Below are 16,791 nucleotides of genomic sequence, written 5' to 3'. Positions count from 1 at the left end.
AATGAATTTTGGTTCCTAAGTACTTCAATTGAAATCCTACATTGAGAATTGAACATAGTTTTTTTTTTTAATTGTTATTACAGTCTTATAACATAGCTAGCTATTACAGTCTTACAATTTTATACATACATTTGGTTTCCTTTCTTGTTTTTACATGGCATACAACTTAATCTTGTGTTCACAATCACCAAGGAAAGTGAAGGAATGAAGCAACTAGCAGTAATATACTAGAGTACAAAAAACTATAATTCTACTAACTTGACATTGAAAATCCCATTTACATAGAACTTCAAAGACCTATGTACATCTCAAACATAAAAAAAAAAAAAAAAAATTGATGAGTTCCTCGGCAGTAAAGTGCCGAGGTTTTTTTTTTTTTTTTTTTCGTCGGCAGTTAACTGCCGCAGGAGCATTTTTGTCTTTTACATGTGTTTTTCAGCCCTATCATATGTGTAAACAGCAACTCTCTTTGAAATGGAGAAGAGCAATTTTCTAGTCCTGGCACACTAGGTCCATTCAAATGACGTTGGCCCGTCATTCGCTTGTCGTCCAAGCCCAAGCAAACATGTTTTCGTTTCAAACTTTTTATTTAGGAAAGAAATTTGCTGCATGCACGCCCTTTGTACTTCGTACACCTTTAGTTTTAATTTTATAATGGTGCATTGTAATTGGGGTCGAATTTCTATTTGAAAATATAATATATTAATTATTAGAAAACTTGCACTTTACGATTAATTTTAATAGTTTTATGATTGTTATCTTTTGTTTTTGATCGTGGATATAAATTCGAATGACTTTCATTCCCATACAACTTTATTTTTTTTCATTACAAAACTCTTTTATATTTCTTGAGTGGTCACTTTTACTTATACATTGTGGTGGTACTGGTGGGGGACTCACCTGATTTAAGTTAAGAGATATAAAGTGGATTAAGCTAGAGGTCATGGGATCAAAATTAGATGAATAAATATTAATATAATAATTAATTACTAATATTTGTCAATAAAAAAACACCCCAACTTTAAGAGAAGATGATAAATGTGTTGATTAATTGATTAAGTTTGATGCTACGGAATACTAATGATGACTTCTAAAAATGTGGATTTCTTATCTCCTCAATTAAATATTATCTTGTTCGCGGACATTTCTAGAGTGTTTAGATAGAGAATTTCTTAGTTTGCTTTTCTTTTCCTTTAATTTTCCACTTAATAAACATAAATGGGGCTAAGAAACCCAATTATTTTAAATTTTAATCAATTAGATCTAATATTAAGAACACATCAAGTATTTTTTTTCCCTATATAGTATTTTTTTACAAATAAATGTTATTATATTATTATATCTAAAAGTTTGATATTATTATATCTCCTACGATTAGCATAGTAGGTGGTGCTCTTTTGCAAATGTTAGCTCTTGCATGAATGAAGTCGCAAAAGAAGGCCAGGTTCATACAACCAAACTTTGTAAAAAGTCGTAAAGAAAAAGAAATTTGCAATGTGTGGAATCGAATATAGAATGTGCAATAATTCTTTAAAAATGCTTTTCATTTTGATTTTATGTGCATCTTTGGAACATTGGTGAGGTTGGTGGCACCATTACATATGTGGTCACGCTGAAGCATAAATGTTGAGATTTAATACTGTCACACAAGTTGTGGTGGTTAATTCAGCCAGATCCAAACACATGGTAGCGAAACATGAGTATTTAGCTTTTTATTTACATTTTTTGTGGCATAGCTGCATTCTTTGTCTTGGTTTACTCTTTTACTCACCTAGTTTATATCTTTTTTGTTCTCTTGTTTGTTATTTATTTTTTAATCCTTTTTTACACACTGTGTGGCTAGATATTTAATAATATTTTCTATTTTAGATTCTTAAAAAAATAAATTGGAAAATTAGTGACTTCAAAATTCATGGATTACCCCCGACACATATATAGGACGAATATGGTGGCCGTTTTATTCAACGAGATTGACAAAAATATCATACTATTTCTACTCATAAATATTATTTTCATCGACTCTTTACATGTGATTTTGCCTAATATGCAAAATATATAAGGATTAGAATCATATTTTGTCAAATTTACAAAAATTATTACGTGGATTTCATTCATCGGATGAATGAATCAATGGGATTTGATTCAGTAGAGGATGTTAGTATCTCATATTAGTGTAAACCAATATTCGAGTTCAACAAAAGAGAGATGTCCAATTTTAATGTCCGACCATACCTCAAATAAAGCTGCCTGATGTATAGACAACCTATAGAAAACCACAAAAAATAAAGAAAAAGAAAGAAAGGAATGAAAGTAGGTAAAACTCTTTAAGCACATGAAAGAATGCTGATCTTAAATGAGATGAGAAACACATTTAAATAGCTTCTTTTTTTTTTTTTGAGGGGACATTTAAATAGCTTTGTATTCATCTTTAAGTAGCAATTCAATGCATATGAAAATTTACTATGTATGAGATGCAACCTAATTCACTTAAAATTTTCTAAAGGAATAATCTTTTCCCGTTGTGTAGACGTTAACCTTGAAAACCAAAATTCAGATGTTTAATTGGATTTGTATAAATTTATTGATTAAATGTATAATAAACAATCAACAGGTATTGTTGGACATTATAAAAATTAATATCTCGAACTTATTGAATCAAATTGATTTTAATTAAGTGGAAATGATGTACCATCTCATCAAAATGCTCTAACAAATATTTGTAAACCGTATAGTAGTAATACATTAAATACAACGGTTTAAGATACGAAGACTTGACAAAGAAATTACAATGACAAATGCTTAAATTTAATGATTTTACTTGAAACATACATTTTGTAACCAAAAAAAAAAAAAACATACATTTAACCCCTTTGTCAACTACAGAAATTCTAGAAATTGTTGTCAAAATTTTAATATGCTATTGTCAAGTGGAAGTAAAATGAGACCAACCTTAATACAATGATACAACAACATTACATGTAGGCACCTATGTTAGCTTTCTATGGACAATATATATGTCAAAGAAAAAACCTAGGGGACTAGTTAATGATTATTGTTTCTGCACCTTTTATGTTTCTTTTATTTTCTATAATTTAATTTCCCCACTTTAGGATAAGGATCTCTGGAGTATAATATATAGTCCCCTTTCTACTAACTTTTGTTAGTGATATCATATCATATAATATCTCTCATCTTTAGTATCTTTCATCCTTTTGACTTTGCTATCATCTACTCAAACGAAAACCACTATGCCACTGTCCATTTCATCATTCTCACATTCCAATTTTCTCTCTTAACTGAATTTTCATGGGTTCACATCTAGCTTTGGAGCACAATTTGCAACAGCTGCTGCAACAGTGAGGAAAATGTTGTCCTGACCAATTATGTTAGCAAAATTTGATGTGTAAAGTTTGTCTGTCACTGCTGAACCAGGATTTGCCAGAACAAGCTGCTCAAACAAGTAACACATTCTTGGTAAGAATTAACATATTAACTTTTCCTATCATATAGTATCATGATTTATATCATATAGTATATAAATGAACCAAGCTTCTTCATATACATAAATGATAAATCCTAGCTGATATGATTAATTTTGTTACCTGAACACCTCTTTTTTCAAGACTTCTATGCAACTCTTCAAAGGCATGGATGCCACTCGTATCGATGTCAGTAACCGCTGCAACATATAATCACAATTGGTTAGTCTAAAATAAATTACTCAAGGAATATGAGGCTAAAACAAATTAAGGACAAAAATAAGTATATATACTAACGTGACATTTCAACTATCAAAAACTGAATTCTTGTATGGTAGTCTCCTTTCACTGCTTCTTCATCCGTTAGCCATCTTAATATTCTGCAAAAGAATACAATCTTAAGTCTTAAGGAAAAGTTCAAATTGGACTGTTTCAAATGTATAAACAAAGGAGGAAGATATTATTTACCTTTCTTTAACATAGTTGGAGTTGGAAAAATATATAGCAGAATCAACTCTTACAATCATTACACCTGGAACCTTACTAGCTTCAGTGTATTGTTGGATGTTTCTATAGACAGATGTCCCAGGAATCTTCCCCAAAATAGCAGTTCTTGGCCTTGTCACTTGTAATAGGATCTTTGCAAAAGATATTGAAACCTGTCACAAAAATAAGGTCTCATTAAACCTTTTGGTTACTCTCATGTGTGATTTTTAGTTTTAATATTATTTCATATTTTCATTTATCTAAAAATGTATTCCGCGTTTAAATTGCTGTGATATTATCTGTTTACTTAGCAATGTCATAATTTATCATAAAGTACATAGACTCTGGTTATGCTATGCGAGAATCTAATAATTTTACTTAGCTTGTGTTTCATGTCAATTTCTTCTTGTCCTACTTATTCCTAGTATTTAAATTTAAGGTTGGTTTGAAGAATATTATGTCTTATGTACACCCTCCCCTATTAGGAATTACTTTGACAATTTAGAGCATAGGATAACTAAGATTTGGTACTTACAGCAATTAGAAGTCCTATCTCAACCGAGACGAAAACAACCCCAAAGAATGCTCCCATGCAGGCAACAAAATCGAATTTATCAGTCTTCCAGATCAAAATTGCTGCCTGATAGTCCACAAGACTGATGACGGCAGAAATGATGATGGCGGCGAGAATGGCATTTGGAGTGTACTTAAAAAGAGGAGTGATGAATTGTAGTGTTAAAAAAACTACTATTGACATCACAATATTAGAGACTGCAGTTTGGCAGCCAGCCATGTAATTTACCGCCGACCGAGAGAAAGAACCTGAAAGGAAAAAAATCGATCAGATGCTAAACTAGTCTAAACATACTCTCAACTTCTGTAGATATTGAATAAATCGTCAATTTAGTCCATAAAACTGTGGATGTATGATGATGACAATTTCACGTCCGAAATCACCAAAATATAAAATTGTTATCTGAAATTGAAAATTCTCGATTAAATCCTGTCTTTGATCTTACCAGTTGCCACATAACATGAAGTCATAGAACCAACGACATTCATTGTTCCTAATGCTACCATTTCTCTGTTTCCATCTAACTGATAATCCTTCATAGATGCAAATGTTCTTCCAATAGCTATGGCTTCCTAAAACCAAAATGCAATGGTTTAATTAGAAAAATGTTCAAGTAAATGGAAAAATACTCATAAAGAGAAGTACTGGTATTCGTTTTACTTACCGTCAGTGCAATCATGCCTGCCATGACGCCAATTTTAAAACCTTTCCCAAGGTAATCGCCGCTAAAATAAATTTCATGAACAGATGAAGGATTGATCCCTTTCTCTATGTGATTTACCTTCACATATCAATGGTCAAAAATTTTAGTTCTATGGTAATTAAGACTATATGTGACAACATTCACATTCTACAGTATTAATCAGAATGTGAATGGAAATAGTACATATACTTACAATTTCTACTCCTTGCTTATCTGCGCGTGTTATGAATACAAAAAAAGTGGACAACACAACTGATATCAATGGGGCAATTGCTGGCACCCAGAAGAATTTCTTGTTCTTCTTTCCCTAATCAACACAGCATGAAATAATTAGAAAAAACTTTTATAGTCCTAAATATTTTAAGAAACAATAGTAAGATGAAATAGGGAGTTTAATGTCATACAATAAATTTGGCGACCAGAAGGAAACTCAAAAAGCTAGCTCCGATTAATATAGTTTCCCAGTTCCACTGCAAAATGTTAAATATTATATCATCAATCAGTTTTGCACTTACAAACATACACACTGGTAAGAAATTTTAATATTAGGCAGGGACTTCTTCAGATTAGTTTACACTGTCTCATTTTCTTATTTAATTAATAACTTGCTTGTTCATATTGATTGAGAGAGAGAACATACTCCATGTTTGGCTGATGAGAATACTGCCTTCAACACGGAGATAATATCAGTTTTCGTTGTGAACATTTTAGTTTTAATGCCAAGGAAACCCTTTAGCTGTTGAAGGGCAATTGTGATAGCAGCACCCCCCATAAAACCGACAATAGCAGCATGGGATAGGAAGTCAATCAAGAACCCTAATCTGATTTTTTGACAGAAAAACAAAAGAACCAATCCAGTTATAAGACCATCATGGTATATTAAGAAGTGTAACATTAGTAGCAGCTGGTAGTACATGTATATCCGGTGTCTGGGTTAGTGCTTCGTATGATATACCTGAAAATCCCAAGAGTTGCTTGTGTAATCCCAGCAAAAAAAGTGGCTGTAAAAGCCAGACGTCGATATTCTTCTGCATGCGTAACAGGATCAATCTCATTACTAAGCAATGTCCCCAACAAGAGAGATACCACTGCCACTGGTCCTATTGCTATATCGCGAGAACTACCCATGAAAGCATAAATAAGTGGTGGAACAAAGCTAGAATCTGTAAAAGGGTATATTAAAATATAACAAAATTTCAGTTCAACATCCAAAAAACTTATAAAAATAAAACTTGGAATTGAAGAAAAGAGTCTTACATAGTCCATACTGTGGTGCCAAATGTGCAAGCTTAGAGTATCCAATATCCTATTTTTCAAACCAAGTATAAGAACATCAAATATGTAACAGATGATAATATGAATTGTAATTGTGTATTAGCATCATAAGTAAAAATTACCTGAGGTATGCAAAGACTTGCAATAGTGAGACCAGCAATTATATCTCCCCTAAATTTTTTAAGATTGTAACTTCTCCCCCAGTTAAGTATAGGGAATATGAACTCAATACCAAGTATCAACTTTTTTGATGTACTTTGGTCTTTGAAAGATCTTAGAGGATCATCAGCAAAGAATGTTTCTTTTACAGTATATTGGAATTCCTTGAATAAGTTCTGTTTTGGAGGAATTGCAACTTTGTAAGCATATGGTTGTTGATCATGTGAAGCTGACAAACTTCTTTCATCCATCTTGTTTGTGTCTATATGTTTATCAGTTGGAGAATCCATTGGAGACATCAACAGTGACCTTCACTCTGTTATTATATAGGGAAAAGTCATAACCAGTGATGCCAATAAAGTATAACCGTAACATTAAATTACAATATAATATGGTTCATAAATATTGCATGCAAAGTCTACCATGTTGCTTACACCTCAACTAGATAGTTCATAAATGAGACAGAATATAAAAGTTTGAGATGTAGATTGATGATAAAATATAGGCGAATTCTACAGTGGACGGTGGACCAATAAAAATTACTTGAAACTCATGGTCCTCCTCGTTCATATAGTTGAGACAGTGACTTAATTGGTGTCAGTTGGATAAAAACAATGTTAGATATGAGGTGAATTTTGAGACATCTATATTCATTTTTACTTGTTTTTGTCTAACTGACACCGGTCAAATATTCGACTCATCCATGAGCTTCTACTTCCGAAAGACTATGTTTTGAACGATTTTCAAATATTTAAGTACGTTGGAACACTTATAATTTGCCAAAAATAGATCCTACATAGAGAATTTATTTTGAAGAGTCCAGCTAACCTGAACAGAAGATTTGAATGGTCACTGGTTCAATCAACAATGCCTTATTGAGCAGGAAAGAAGTTGTGAAGCTGTGGATTATATAACTTCAATGACTTTATCTTTGAGTCAATGTTTTCAAGCTGAAAACGAAAACTTAACCAATTAATGTGTGAAACGGATCCTATACTTGTCAAATTATGCATTTAAATTTGAATGCATAATTTTCAATCACTACCAAACAATAACCATGGAATTTTCTTAAGTCATATGGTCCTATAGTAATTTAGTAACTGCAGTAAAACAAGAAGACTAACAGACAATAATACATGACAATCAGGCATCAGCAATGTGTTGCTTTGACTTTGAAAATCATCACAAAGTCATGAAGTTTGAAAAAGAGAGACAGCAAAGTTAAATCCAGGTCAACCACAATCATTCATTGGAAATACTAATTTTTATTTGAGAAATTTGAAACCTATATGTAAGTTTCCTTTGTCAAATCTAGGGACTAATAATTTGATGAAGAAAAGGGAAATCTAACAGGAAGTCAATTATGTCTAATCTTGTGTACAATAAAGAAAATATCATGATCATATTCATATCATGGGCAACTTTATTGTGATTTTCTCCTCCAATGAATAGTGTTAGTATATGGACTAGGTACGAGCCCCTTCAATCCTATGAAGTCCGGACACTGATGTGGACACACATTGACACGTCAAAAATGACAAATTAGTTTTGTCAAAAAACATACATAATGTAACATAATTACGTGTGTTGATATCATATCGGTGTCGGTCCCCAGACATGTCTTCAATTAGAAGCTTCAGTGATACAAAACTCTTGGAAAAAAAGGTTGAGTGTTGTTAAGAAAGCATAAATACATAATTTATCAGTTGTAATGTACCTTTCTAAAACAAAAATGAATTTAAAAGAACATACCATTCTTAGAAAGAAAGATAAACAATTAGAAAGGAATCAAATCCCTAAACCTCAATAAAGCTCAGACCAAAAAGTCACTACAAACAAATAAAGAAAACATATTTGACTGGCCAACAGGAACTAGCGGTTTACATTTCAGGATTCCATTAGTATAATTCGTGGTGTATAAGAATACATATTTTCAAAACATGTGACATAGTTAATTTTTGTATACACTCAATATCATAGTATATATGCAATGAAGTCCACAATGTCAGAAATGATGAGGATTTCTAAAGTTTGATTATTAATCCCAACTAATATATCTTATAATAGTAATAGAGCATCTCCAGTAGTGACAAAAACGTCTTTTCATTTTTTGTAATATTGAAGGATCATGACATGAAAGACACTTCAGAGAACAATTCATTGGCAAGAACATCTTCTTAGCAATTGTGGGGACCACTCAGCATTTTAAGAAGCACATAAATTGAGTTTTTTTACATTGGAATAAGAATTATAAATACTTTTAAATCCTATGTAAAAACTAAGAACATAACACATGAAGCCACACCATTCAAATATTGAAAATGCTATGAGTTCTCATTAACATATATAGTCACAAAATTTACTCCTAAGTTCTAATATGGATGCACATGAAGAATATAACACATTCTTCAATTAGAAAACAAAATCTGGACTTTTGTTACAAGCCACTAATTAACGTGTATTCAAGATCATAACTTAAGGGAATAAAGTCAAAAATTGACTCACCTTAGCTTCTCATGCAAGCCATTGATAGTGGAAGATTTCAATGTCAATAAAATAAGTAACGCCAAAAGTATTATTCACGAATGCACTTTAAAAACTCACCTGTCAGAATTTGTGTAAAGGACAAATTAAAAACTTAAGCTAAGAAATTATGAACAACATCAAAGTGAAGGAAAAAGTATATTAAACAATTATATTACAGCTATGCTTACCACTTTCTGAAATTGATGCTTCTCATGTGTAAGATTCGACTTTATAACTTTGAATGTGACTCACATAAATATAGAAGAAACAATATGAGAAAACAAACCCTAGCCAATTATATATTGTCTAGGTTCGATGAATCCTTAACCGCAATAGCGATACTGGTTTTTTGTTCTTCTTGTGCGGTGTGTATAATGAATTAAGATGGCATTGGATGAATCAGGACGTGATTAAAGGTTTGTTATGAATCGTAAACCTCGGAGGAGGAAAAGCCTTGTTTGTTTAGTTGCCTTGGATTTTTATTCAAACATCCACGATAACAACAACCAACACCGAAAACTAGATGATCCCAATGTGAAATAAAAATGTTAAAAAATAAAATAAAAAAATTGAGGAATTTTTTATTTGTTCGGTTACATGAACTAAACTAGTAAGGCTATGGTAATGGTTGATGCACCATCACGAGACTTTAAATGAATTAGCATCTAGTTTTGGGGTGGCACTTCAGTGCCATTGAAAAACTAATGGTATGGTGACATTACCAATCAGAGGCTGACATGTGGCACATAGTCATTAAAATAAAATAAAAAATAAAAAGCCATTTTAAGTGAAAAAGAACCAAACGAGGTATAAGCTTTCTCCTTCTTTCTCCCTTGCCTCTTCAACCCAAAAGCCGCCACCACCACCACCACCGGTTTTCTTCGCTGTCTGCTGCAATAACCTTCAACCACCACCCCCCGCCTTGCCGTCGAACATCAATCTGTCACAGGCCGCCGGAGATTCACATCCATCTTTCTCAATCTCATATTCAATGGAATCCTTGTTGTTGAATAAGAATGTTTGCTTGTTAAGATAATTTTTGAAAGAAAAGAGGAGGTAAGGAAAGTTGCTTGAAAACCATAGATCATAATAATTGGCCAGTGAGGATTCAAATAATTAAAATGAGAAACACATTCATTCTGTGGCTGGTTAGGAGGTGCAGATGCTATCATGACAGTTTGGCTGCCCTTGCTGTTTTTAGCTCGGCTGCTGTCATGACAGCACATGTTTTGTTGGCCGAAGGTGCTGGTTTTGGGGCTTATGTTTACTAATTTCTGCCTCATTGAAAAATATGAACAAGATGATCAATTTAATTTCAAGCTTAAGATCACTAAGTATTCATATGTTGTTTAGTGTTTACTTCAATGCTTCTGCACACACTCAAAAGAGACAAATATCTTCAATTTTGCTAGCCATATCAGTTTTATATGGAATAGATTCTCATTTAAAATGATTTTTGGGTTGAAGAGGTAAGGGAGAAAGGAGAAAAGCTTATACCGTGTTTGACTCTTTTTCACTTAAAATGACTTTTTGTTTTTTGTTTTATTTTAATGACTATGTGCCATGTGTCAGCCTCTGATTGGTAATGTCACCATACCATTAGTTTTTCAATGGCACTGAAGTGCCACCCCTAGTTTTGTAGGTATATCCGCGCAATTGTTTCATTCTTTAAAAATATGATGAATGAAAATATTCACTCCTTAACCAAATACATCTGATGAGCTCCAAGAGGTTCGCATAGTGATGAAATCTCGACACTTTCTTTGACGCTTAATACACCGCAAGAAAAGAGTCAGGAAAAAAAAAAAAAAAAGCAGTTTCTTATAACCACCTTTCCAATAAAGCTTAATCTCAATCATATAAGAGCATGAATTTCGTCATCCACATTAAGAACCATTGTATCATTACCATCATGTTGCAAGCGTACTTCACGAGTGGACCTAACTTGCGGATTTCATTCATTCTCTTTTTTTTGGTACAAAGGATTTCATTCATTCTATTAGCAACATCACAAACAAATTTGACATTAAATTTTGACTATAAATTAGATAACTAAAACAGCTTAAATATATTCCGTCAAAAAAAGTTTAAATATATGGTTAGTTATGTTAGTAAGTATGCCCTTAAAAAATTACTTCATCTAATCACATTTATAAAAAAAAACAATTTTTTAGGTTAAAAATTATTTTTTTTTTATAAATTTGATTGGAGGGAGTATGTTAGTAACTAATAACTATGAGCACCTATAATGGAATGCAGAAAAATCATAATAATTCCTTAAACACAATTAACCATAGTTTTTTTATTCAATTTTTTTAACCATATAGTTTTTAATGTTTTTTATTACGGGAATATTTTTTAATGTATTAACTATGATTTTTACGCCTCCAAATGTGTTTATTAATCATTCAAAATATTAAAAATCATATTTAATGACGTTTTTTTAAGGATATTTATTTAATGATGTTATAAATCATGATTAATTGTATTTGATAGTTTATTGTAAATGTATTAGCTATATAATTTACTAATTTATAGTCGAGTTTGATGTCGAATTTTTGTGTTGATCAATCGTAACTATCAGATGATAGACAAATAGCTTTAATTAAAATTATTTTTTAAGTCATTTATATAATTGATTTTGATTTATTGATGATGTAAATATTTTAAGTTGATAGTAAATCAAAATTTACCGCTAAAAAAATAAATCAAAATTTAATTTAGAAAATAAATAAATAAAGGTAAAAAGAAACAATGATCAAAGCGCTAACGTCAATCAACAATGCATGATGCTTTTACAAGGAGACAGACATGTTAGGAGACTCTATTAACAAAGTTCTTTATCATTTTTAAAAGCGAACAACTTGATACTTAAAGTTAAATTAAATATTTAATTATTTAGTCAGATCCGTTGACACCAGATATAAATCAAAAGACTTACACTAAATCTCAACCATCTAATCTAAACAATCTAACGATTTAAAATATGGAAACATAGAATCTAAAATAAGTAATGTGTTGCGGATTTGGTTACTTAATTTATTCCTTGATTTCGGTATTTTTTCTTTTTGAAAGATCCTTGATTTCGGTAATTATTCCTTGGAATTTAGTCCCAATTTATTTATTTTTATTTCGTTAACCTTCTTTCCGAGCAATACTTTGTAGCTGAGCAATCAACACAGCCATCCAGAAAAGAAGAGAAAAAAAATCAAGCTTGCTTGAAGCCACCCTATTGGAATTTCAATTGAAAAATAGTCACAGTGCTTGGATATATTGTTTGGGAATTTCCATCCCTGAGTATAAGTATTTGATTCAAATGGGATTTAAAAAAAAGTAAAATCAAGGTTTTGGATTTCAATTTTAATTGACTTATGGAGTTTTATGTTTTTTTCACTACCATGATTTCTCCTTAATCGATAGACTTTTTTCAGCGCATAGTTCACCATCGTTCTATCAATCAAGCAAGGAATAAATCAGCAACAAGTAACCCATTTTAAATTCTCTATTTCCGTTAGATTGTTTTGATGGATGGTTGAGATTTGGTGTAAGTTTTTTGACTTACACCTAGTGTCAATTAAATTATTCATTGATATATCATAATTTTACATTAAGTTAATTAAAATTAAATTAAATTTTGATTTTTTTTATTTAAGGTATATCGGTATCCAACAAAACTTCAAAGTGCTTATATAATTTAGGCTAAATTTCCCTTAAAAAAATAATTTAGGCTAAATTACAACATAAGTCCTTTAAGTTATTTAATTGTAACAAATTAGTACTTTAAACTTTTTTTATACCACTTATGTCATTTAAGTTAATTAATTGAATAAACAGATCTTTAAGTTTTTTTCCACATCAACTAGGTTTTAAGTTATTTAACCGTAACAATTTAAAGAATTTCAGATCTTTAAAATGTAAGTTATTAGGGGTCTAAACATTACAATTAAATAACTTCAATGATCCCTTAAAAAAAACTTAAATGATCTAAGTGATACGAAAAATACTTAAAGGATAAACTTGTTTTACAATTAAATAACAAGTTTTTACAATAAAAACTTAAAGAATTAATTTTTTACAATTAAATAACTCAAATGACATCTGATGTAATTTAGCCTATAATTTATCTTATTAAAATAATTATTATAATGTTAGTAATAGTTTGTAAAAAAAAAATGTTAGACCATCTTAAGACGTTGTACCTATTAGGTACCTTATTGGGGAGAAATTTTTTGGGGTCTTATATGACTGAGGGTCGCACTTAAGATTCTAATCTTAAGCGGGACCCACACTATTTTAATATAAAAAAGTTAAAATGTAATGATATAAAGTGTTTTTTTTTTTTTTTGACTAAATGTAATGATATAAATATAAATGATAGTTAATTCGTGGATCTCATTTAAGAAATTTGTGTGATATATTGGTTTGAGGTATTAAGTGTATATTAGGTACTACTGTTAAAATTTATAAATAAATGATGTGTATACGTTACCTACAAGATTGGTCCTAAGATTTTTTTGTGCTCTGGACGAAACAATAAAGTTATGTCTTTTTAATTATTTCAATATTTTTCTCCTTGCGTTTTTTGTTGCACAAGATTCATTTATGATCAAAGTTCTCTAAAAATATAATTCAATAAAATTAATCAAAGCAAATTAATATATATATATATATATATATATATATATATATCTTTTTTTGAAGAATTTTTTTATTTTTTGAAGAATATATATATATATATATATATATATATATAGTACTAACGATTACCTCCGTCTCTAATTATATGAACCTTTAGTCAAAATCACGGAAATTAAGAAAGTTGATAATAGTATTAAATTTGTTTATAATTACTATTATTTTTACAATTGTATTCTTAAGAGAGAGTTAATTTATGTTCTCAACATAATATTTATTATTGATTGAAGAAAAAGATGAAAAATAAATAGGGGTATGGTGGTAAAGAAATAATTAATGTAATTGAAAATAGTAAATGAATCTTATGAAAAGGGATAAAAAAAAATTCTTCTCAAAATGATCTTATAATTAAGGATAGAGATAGTACTAAATAAAAATAATGATTTTAATCCCCTAAAAATATGGTGCTCTGGGCTCACCCTCAGGGCCACCCTTGGTTGGTGGTTACCCATTTAAGTACCTAAAAATGGTGTCTCCACTTGGTAATATAGTTTTAGAAAGAACGATATTTTTTTGTCAAAAAAAGAAAAGAAAAGAAAGAACGATATTTACGGGCAGACCATTGTTTGTAACGCAGGCAGTGACACCACCTATGAAAGTTGAAAAGTCAGAAAGGAGAGCTATGCTATTCTCTTGTTTAAGTCGTTAGGCTTAGGTCAATGCTATGTTTGCTTTGATCTTTTTGTGTTTGTTTTCAAGGGCATCCCCACACGTGTAAGACAAATACAATGCACTTTTTTAATGTTGAATCAAATCGTTATTGCGTCCATATTCATTTTCACCACGTATGTGTGGATGGATTCCATATTTTCCCCTCTCAAATTCAATTTCGTCTCATTGTTCAATAATGTTAGCAAAAAAATTCTTAGAAACCCAAATGTTATTCAACATCTTCAGAAAGATAAATATAGAAGAGAGAGAGGGTGATGAATGAATGCGACGGGTTGGTGATGGAGAAAGATGAAGAGAGTGAGCAATTTGAACCTCAATTGTGATTTTTTTTATTTTTTTTAGCAAACAATTGTGATTGTTTTGTTGAAAGGATTACACGGATGATTTTATTTGTTGAAGTAAAAGTAGCTCATTTCATCTAAACTAAATATAATGTGTAGGGGAATTAAAATTATTGGAGCTAGACTAAAATACAACGTTCTAATTAGATTATGAACAACTCTATTAACTTGCATATGAATGAAAGCTAGATACTAGTATTAAAGGAAATAAGAGACCTACACATACTAGCTAGTATCAGATCTGAAAGACTATGAGGAATCGAAGTAGTATGCATTGAAGTTTGTCTCGATTAGATCCAAGTGTCTGAATAAATTTTGATGTCATTTAATTACCAATTTTCCACATATATCCAAGGAATAACAATGAGATGCTACTCCAAATACTCCCCTCCCTGTGTGTAGGTAGGATTGTAACCAAGGCAGCCTCCAAAAAATCACGAAAAATATTTAGCTTTGAGAACTCTGATAAGGAGAGAGGGAGAGTTTGTGATGTATTTCCATCCTTTAGACTTAATCAGGGATGAATCTAATGTAAGTGCATATGCTCATTTAGATAGATATGTTAGATAGTTTTGATTAGATGTCAAAACTAGGTTTATTATCCCTCAATGGTCCTATCACCTAAGCTTAAGCAATTCTTCAAAATTTCATGTCTTTTAAGTAATTCTTCAAAATTTCATGTCTTTTAAGTTAATGCAATATGAATCGATTCACGTATTTTTCTATCAAATTGATGGATCTTGTTTTCAAAATTAGCTTGATAAACTTTGCTCGTATTGAATCAATTCATAATTATATGAATATGAATCAGTTCACTATGCACGTGTGAATCAATTCACTATATTGGGGTTTGCGAATAGATTCATATTTATGGTGAATTGATTCACTTAGTTAAAAACGTAATTTTTAAGTGCTCACTCACCTTGTTTCCAAAACTCTATATAATTCAAATTATTGCTCATTTTTATCGAAGTATGAAACTTTCTCATATTCTTCAACTCATATTCTTGCATTCTCAAATCCTTTGTGTAACTCTAGAGCTTTGATTGTGATAAAAATTTATGAGAGATACTTTGTTAGGAGAACCATTGTAAGTAAAATGAGATTTTTAGGGTTCAATTCAATTGGGGAATTGGAAACCTAAAGTATAGATTATGGTTAATCTTTCACCTCCAAAAGTTTTTTTTTTTTTTTTGGGATTTTCAATCTTGAAGTTCATGCATGTTTGTTGGTGAGTGAAAGTCAACGGAAGTGATTTTTTCCCGTATAAGGGGATTGTGCAAGCTCAGCAAAGTGGTGAATTGAAGAGATTCTTGGGGTTCATATATCTTGCTTACGAAATTTGTTCTTGGTTGTAACATTTCAACGAACGCTTTATCAATTTCAAGGACACCCTTTTCTCTATACACACATTTGTACTATCCCCATTTCATGTGAGAATATGTGAGAGACAATAAATGTGAGTTTTTTTGTGTGTGTGAGGACCACATAGACACATATCACAATTGTGTGTGGGTGTACAAGTGGTACATACCACCTAAGGTGGTCTATGTATCACTTTCCTATGTATCAGTGAGGTTAAATATACCACCGACATTCCTTTAAATTACTCCCTCCATCCATAAATGCCTATTTGACTTTAAACTTCTTTTCAAATTACTAGATACATTTACTATTTTTTCCTAAACATACATCTAATTAATACTACTAACTTGTCTTGAAATATAAAAAGTCAAATTTAATACACAAACAAACAAAGGACAATTTAATAATATTAACACACAAAATAGACAAATTAATTACACTACAAACTTTTCTTAAGAAATGTGAAAAAAGAAAAAGAGGCTTGCATACAAATTAATTACACTACAAATTAATTAT

General features: G+C 30.8%; 1 protein-coding gene and 1 long non-coding RNA gene across 2 annotated transcripts; one reads left to right on the top strand and one right to left on the bottom strand.

Annotated features, from left to right (window-relative positions):
- Positions 1-2,886: 2,886 nt before the first annotated feature.
- LOC25489408 (sulfate transporter 1.3) lies at positions 2,887-9,280 on the bottom strand. The gene is made up of 15 exons (XM_013605385.3): positions 9,182-9,280; positions 7,505-7,626; positions 6,640-6,992; positions 6,500-6,548; positions 6,198-6,405; positions 5,883-6,063; positions 5,647-5,712; positions 5,436-5,549; positions 5,204-5,320; positions 4,985-5,111; positions 4,501-4,787; positions 3,948-4,138; positions 3,777-3,859; positions 3,603-3,679; positions 2,887-3,448 (listed from the first exon to the last, which is right to left on the bottom strand). The coding sequence occupies exons 3-15, from the start codon at positions 6,973-6,975 to the stop codon at positions 3,305-3,307; spliced, it is 1,980 nt and encodes a 659-aa protein (XP_013460839.1). The 5' UTR covers positions 6,976-6,992; positions 7,505-7,626; positions 9,182-9,280; the 3' UTR covers positions 2,887-3,304.
- On the top strand, positions 3,335-4,881 carry LOC120579391 (uncharacterized). The gene is made up of 2 exons (XR_005645187.1): positions 3,335-3,474; positions 4,503-4,881. It is a non-coding gene; the product is annotated as an uncharacterized lncRNA (long non-coding RNA).
- Positions 9,281-16,791: the final 7,511 nt, after the last annotated feature.

The sequence above is a fragment of the Medicago truncatula genome, chromosome 3 (genome assembly GCF_003473485.1).
Source record: "Medicago truncatula cultivar Jemalong A17 chromosome 3, MtrunA17r5.0-ANR, whole genome shotgun sequence".
Taxonomy (NCBI): Eukaryota; Viridiplantae; Streptophyta; class Magnoliopsida; order Fabales; family Fabaceae; genus Medicago; species Medicago truncatula.
The sequence above is the reverse complement of the archived record's forward strand: the minus strand, read 5'-3'. Positions and strand labels throughout refer to the sequence as shown.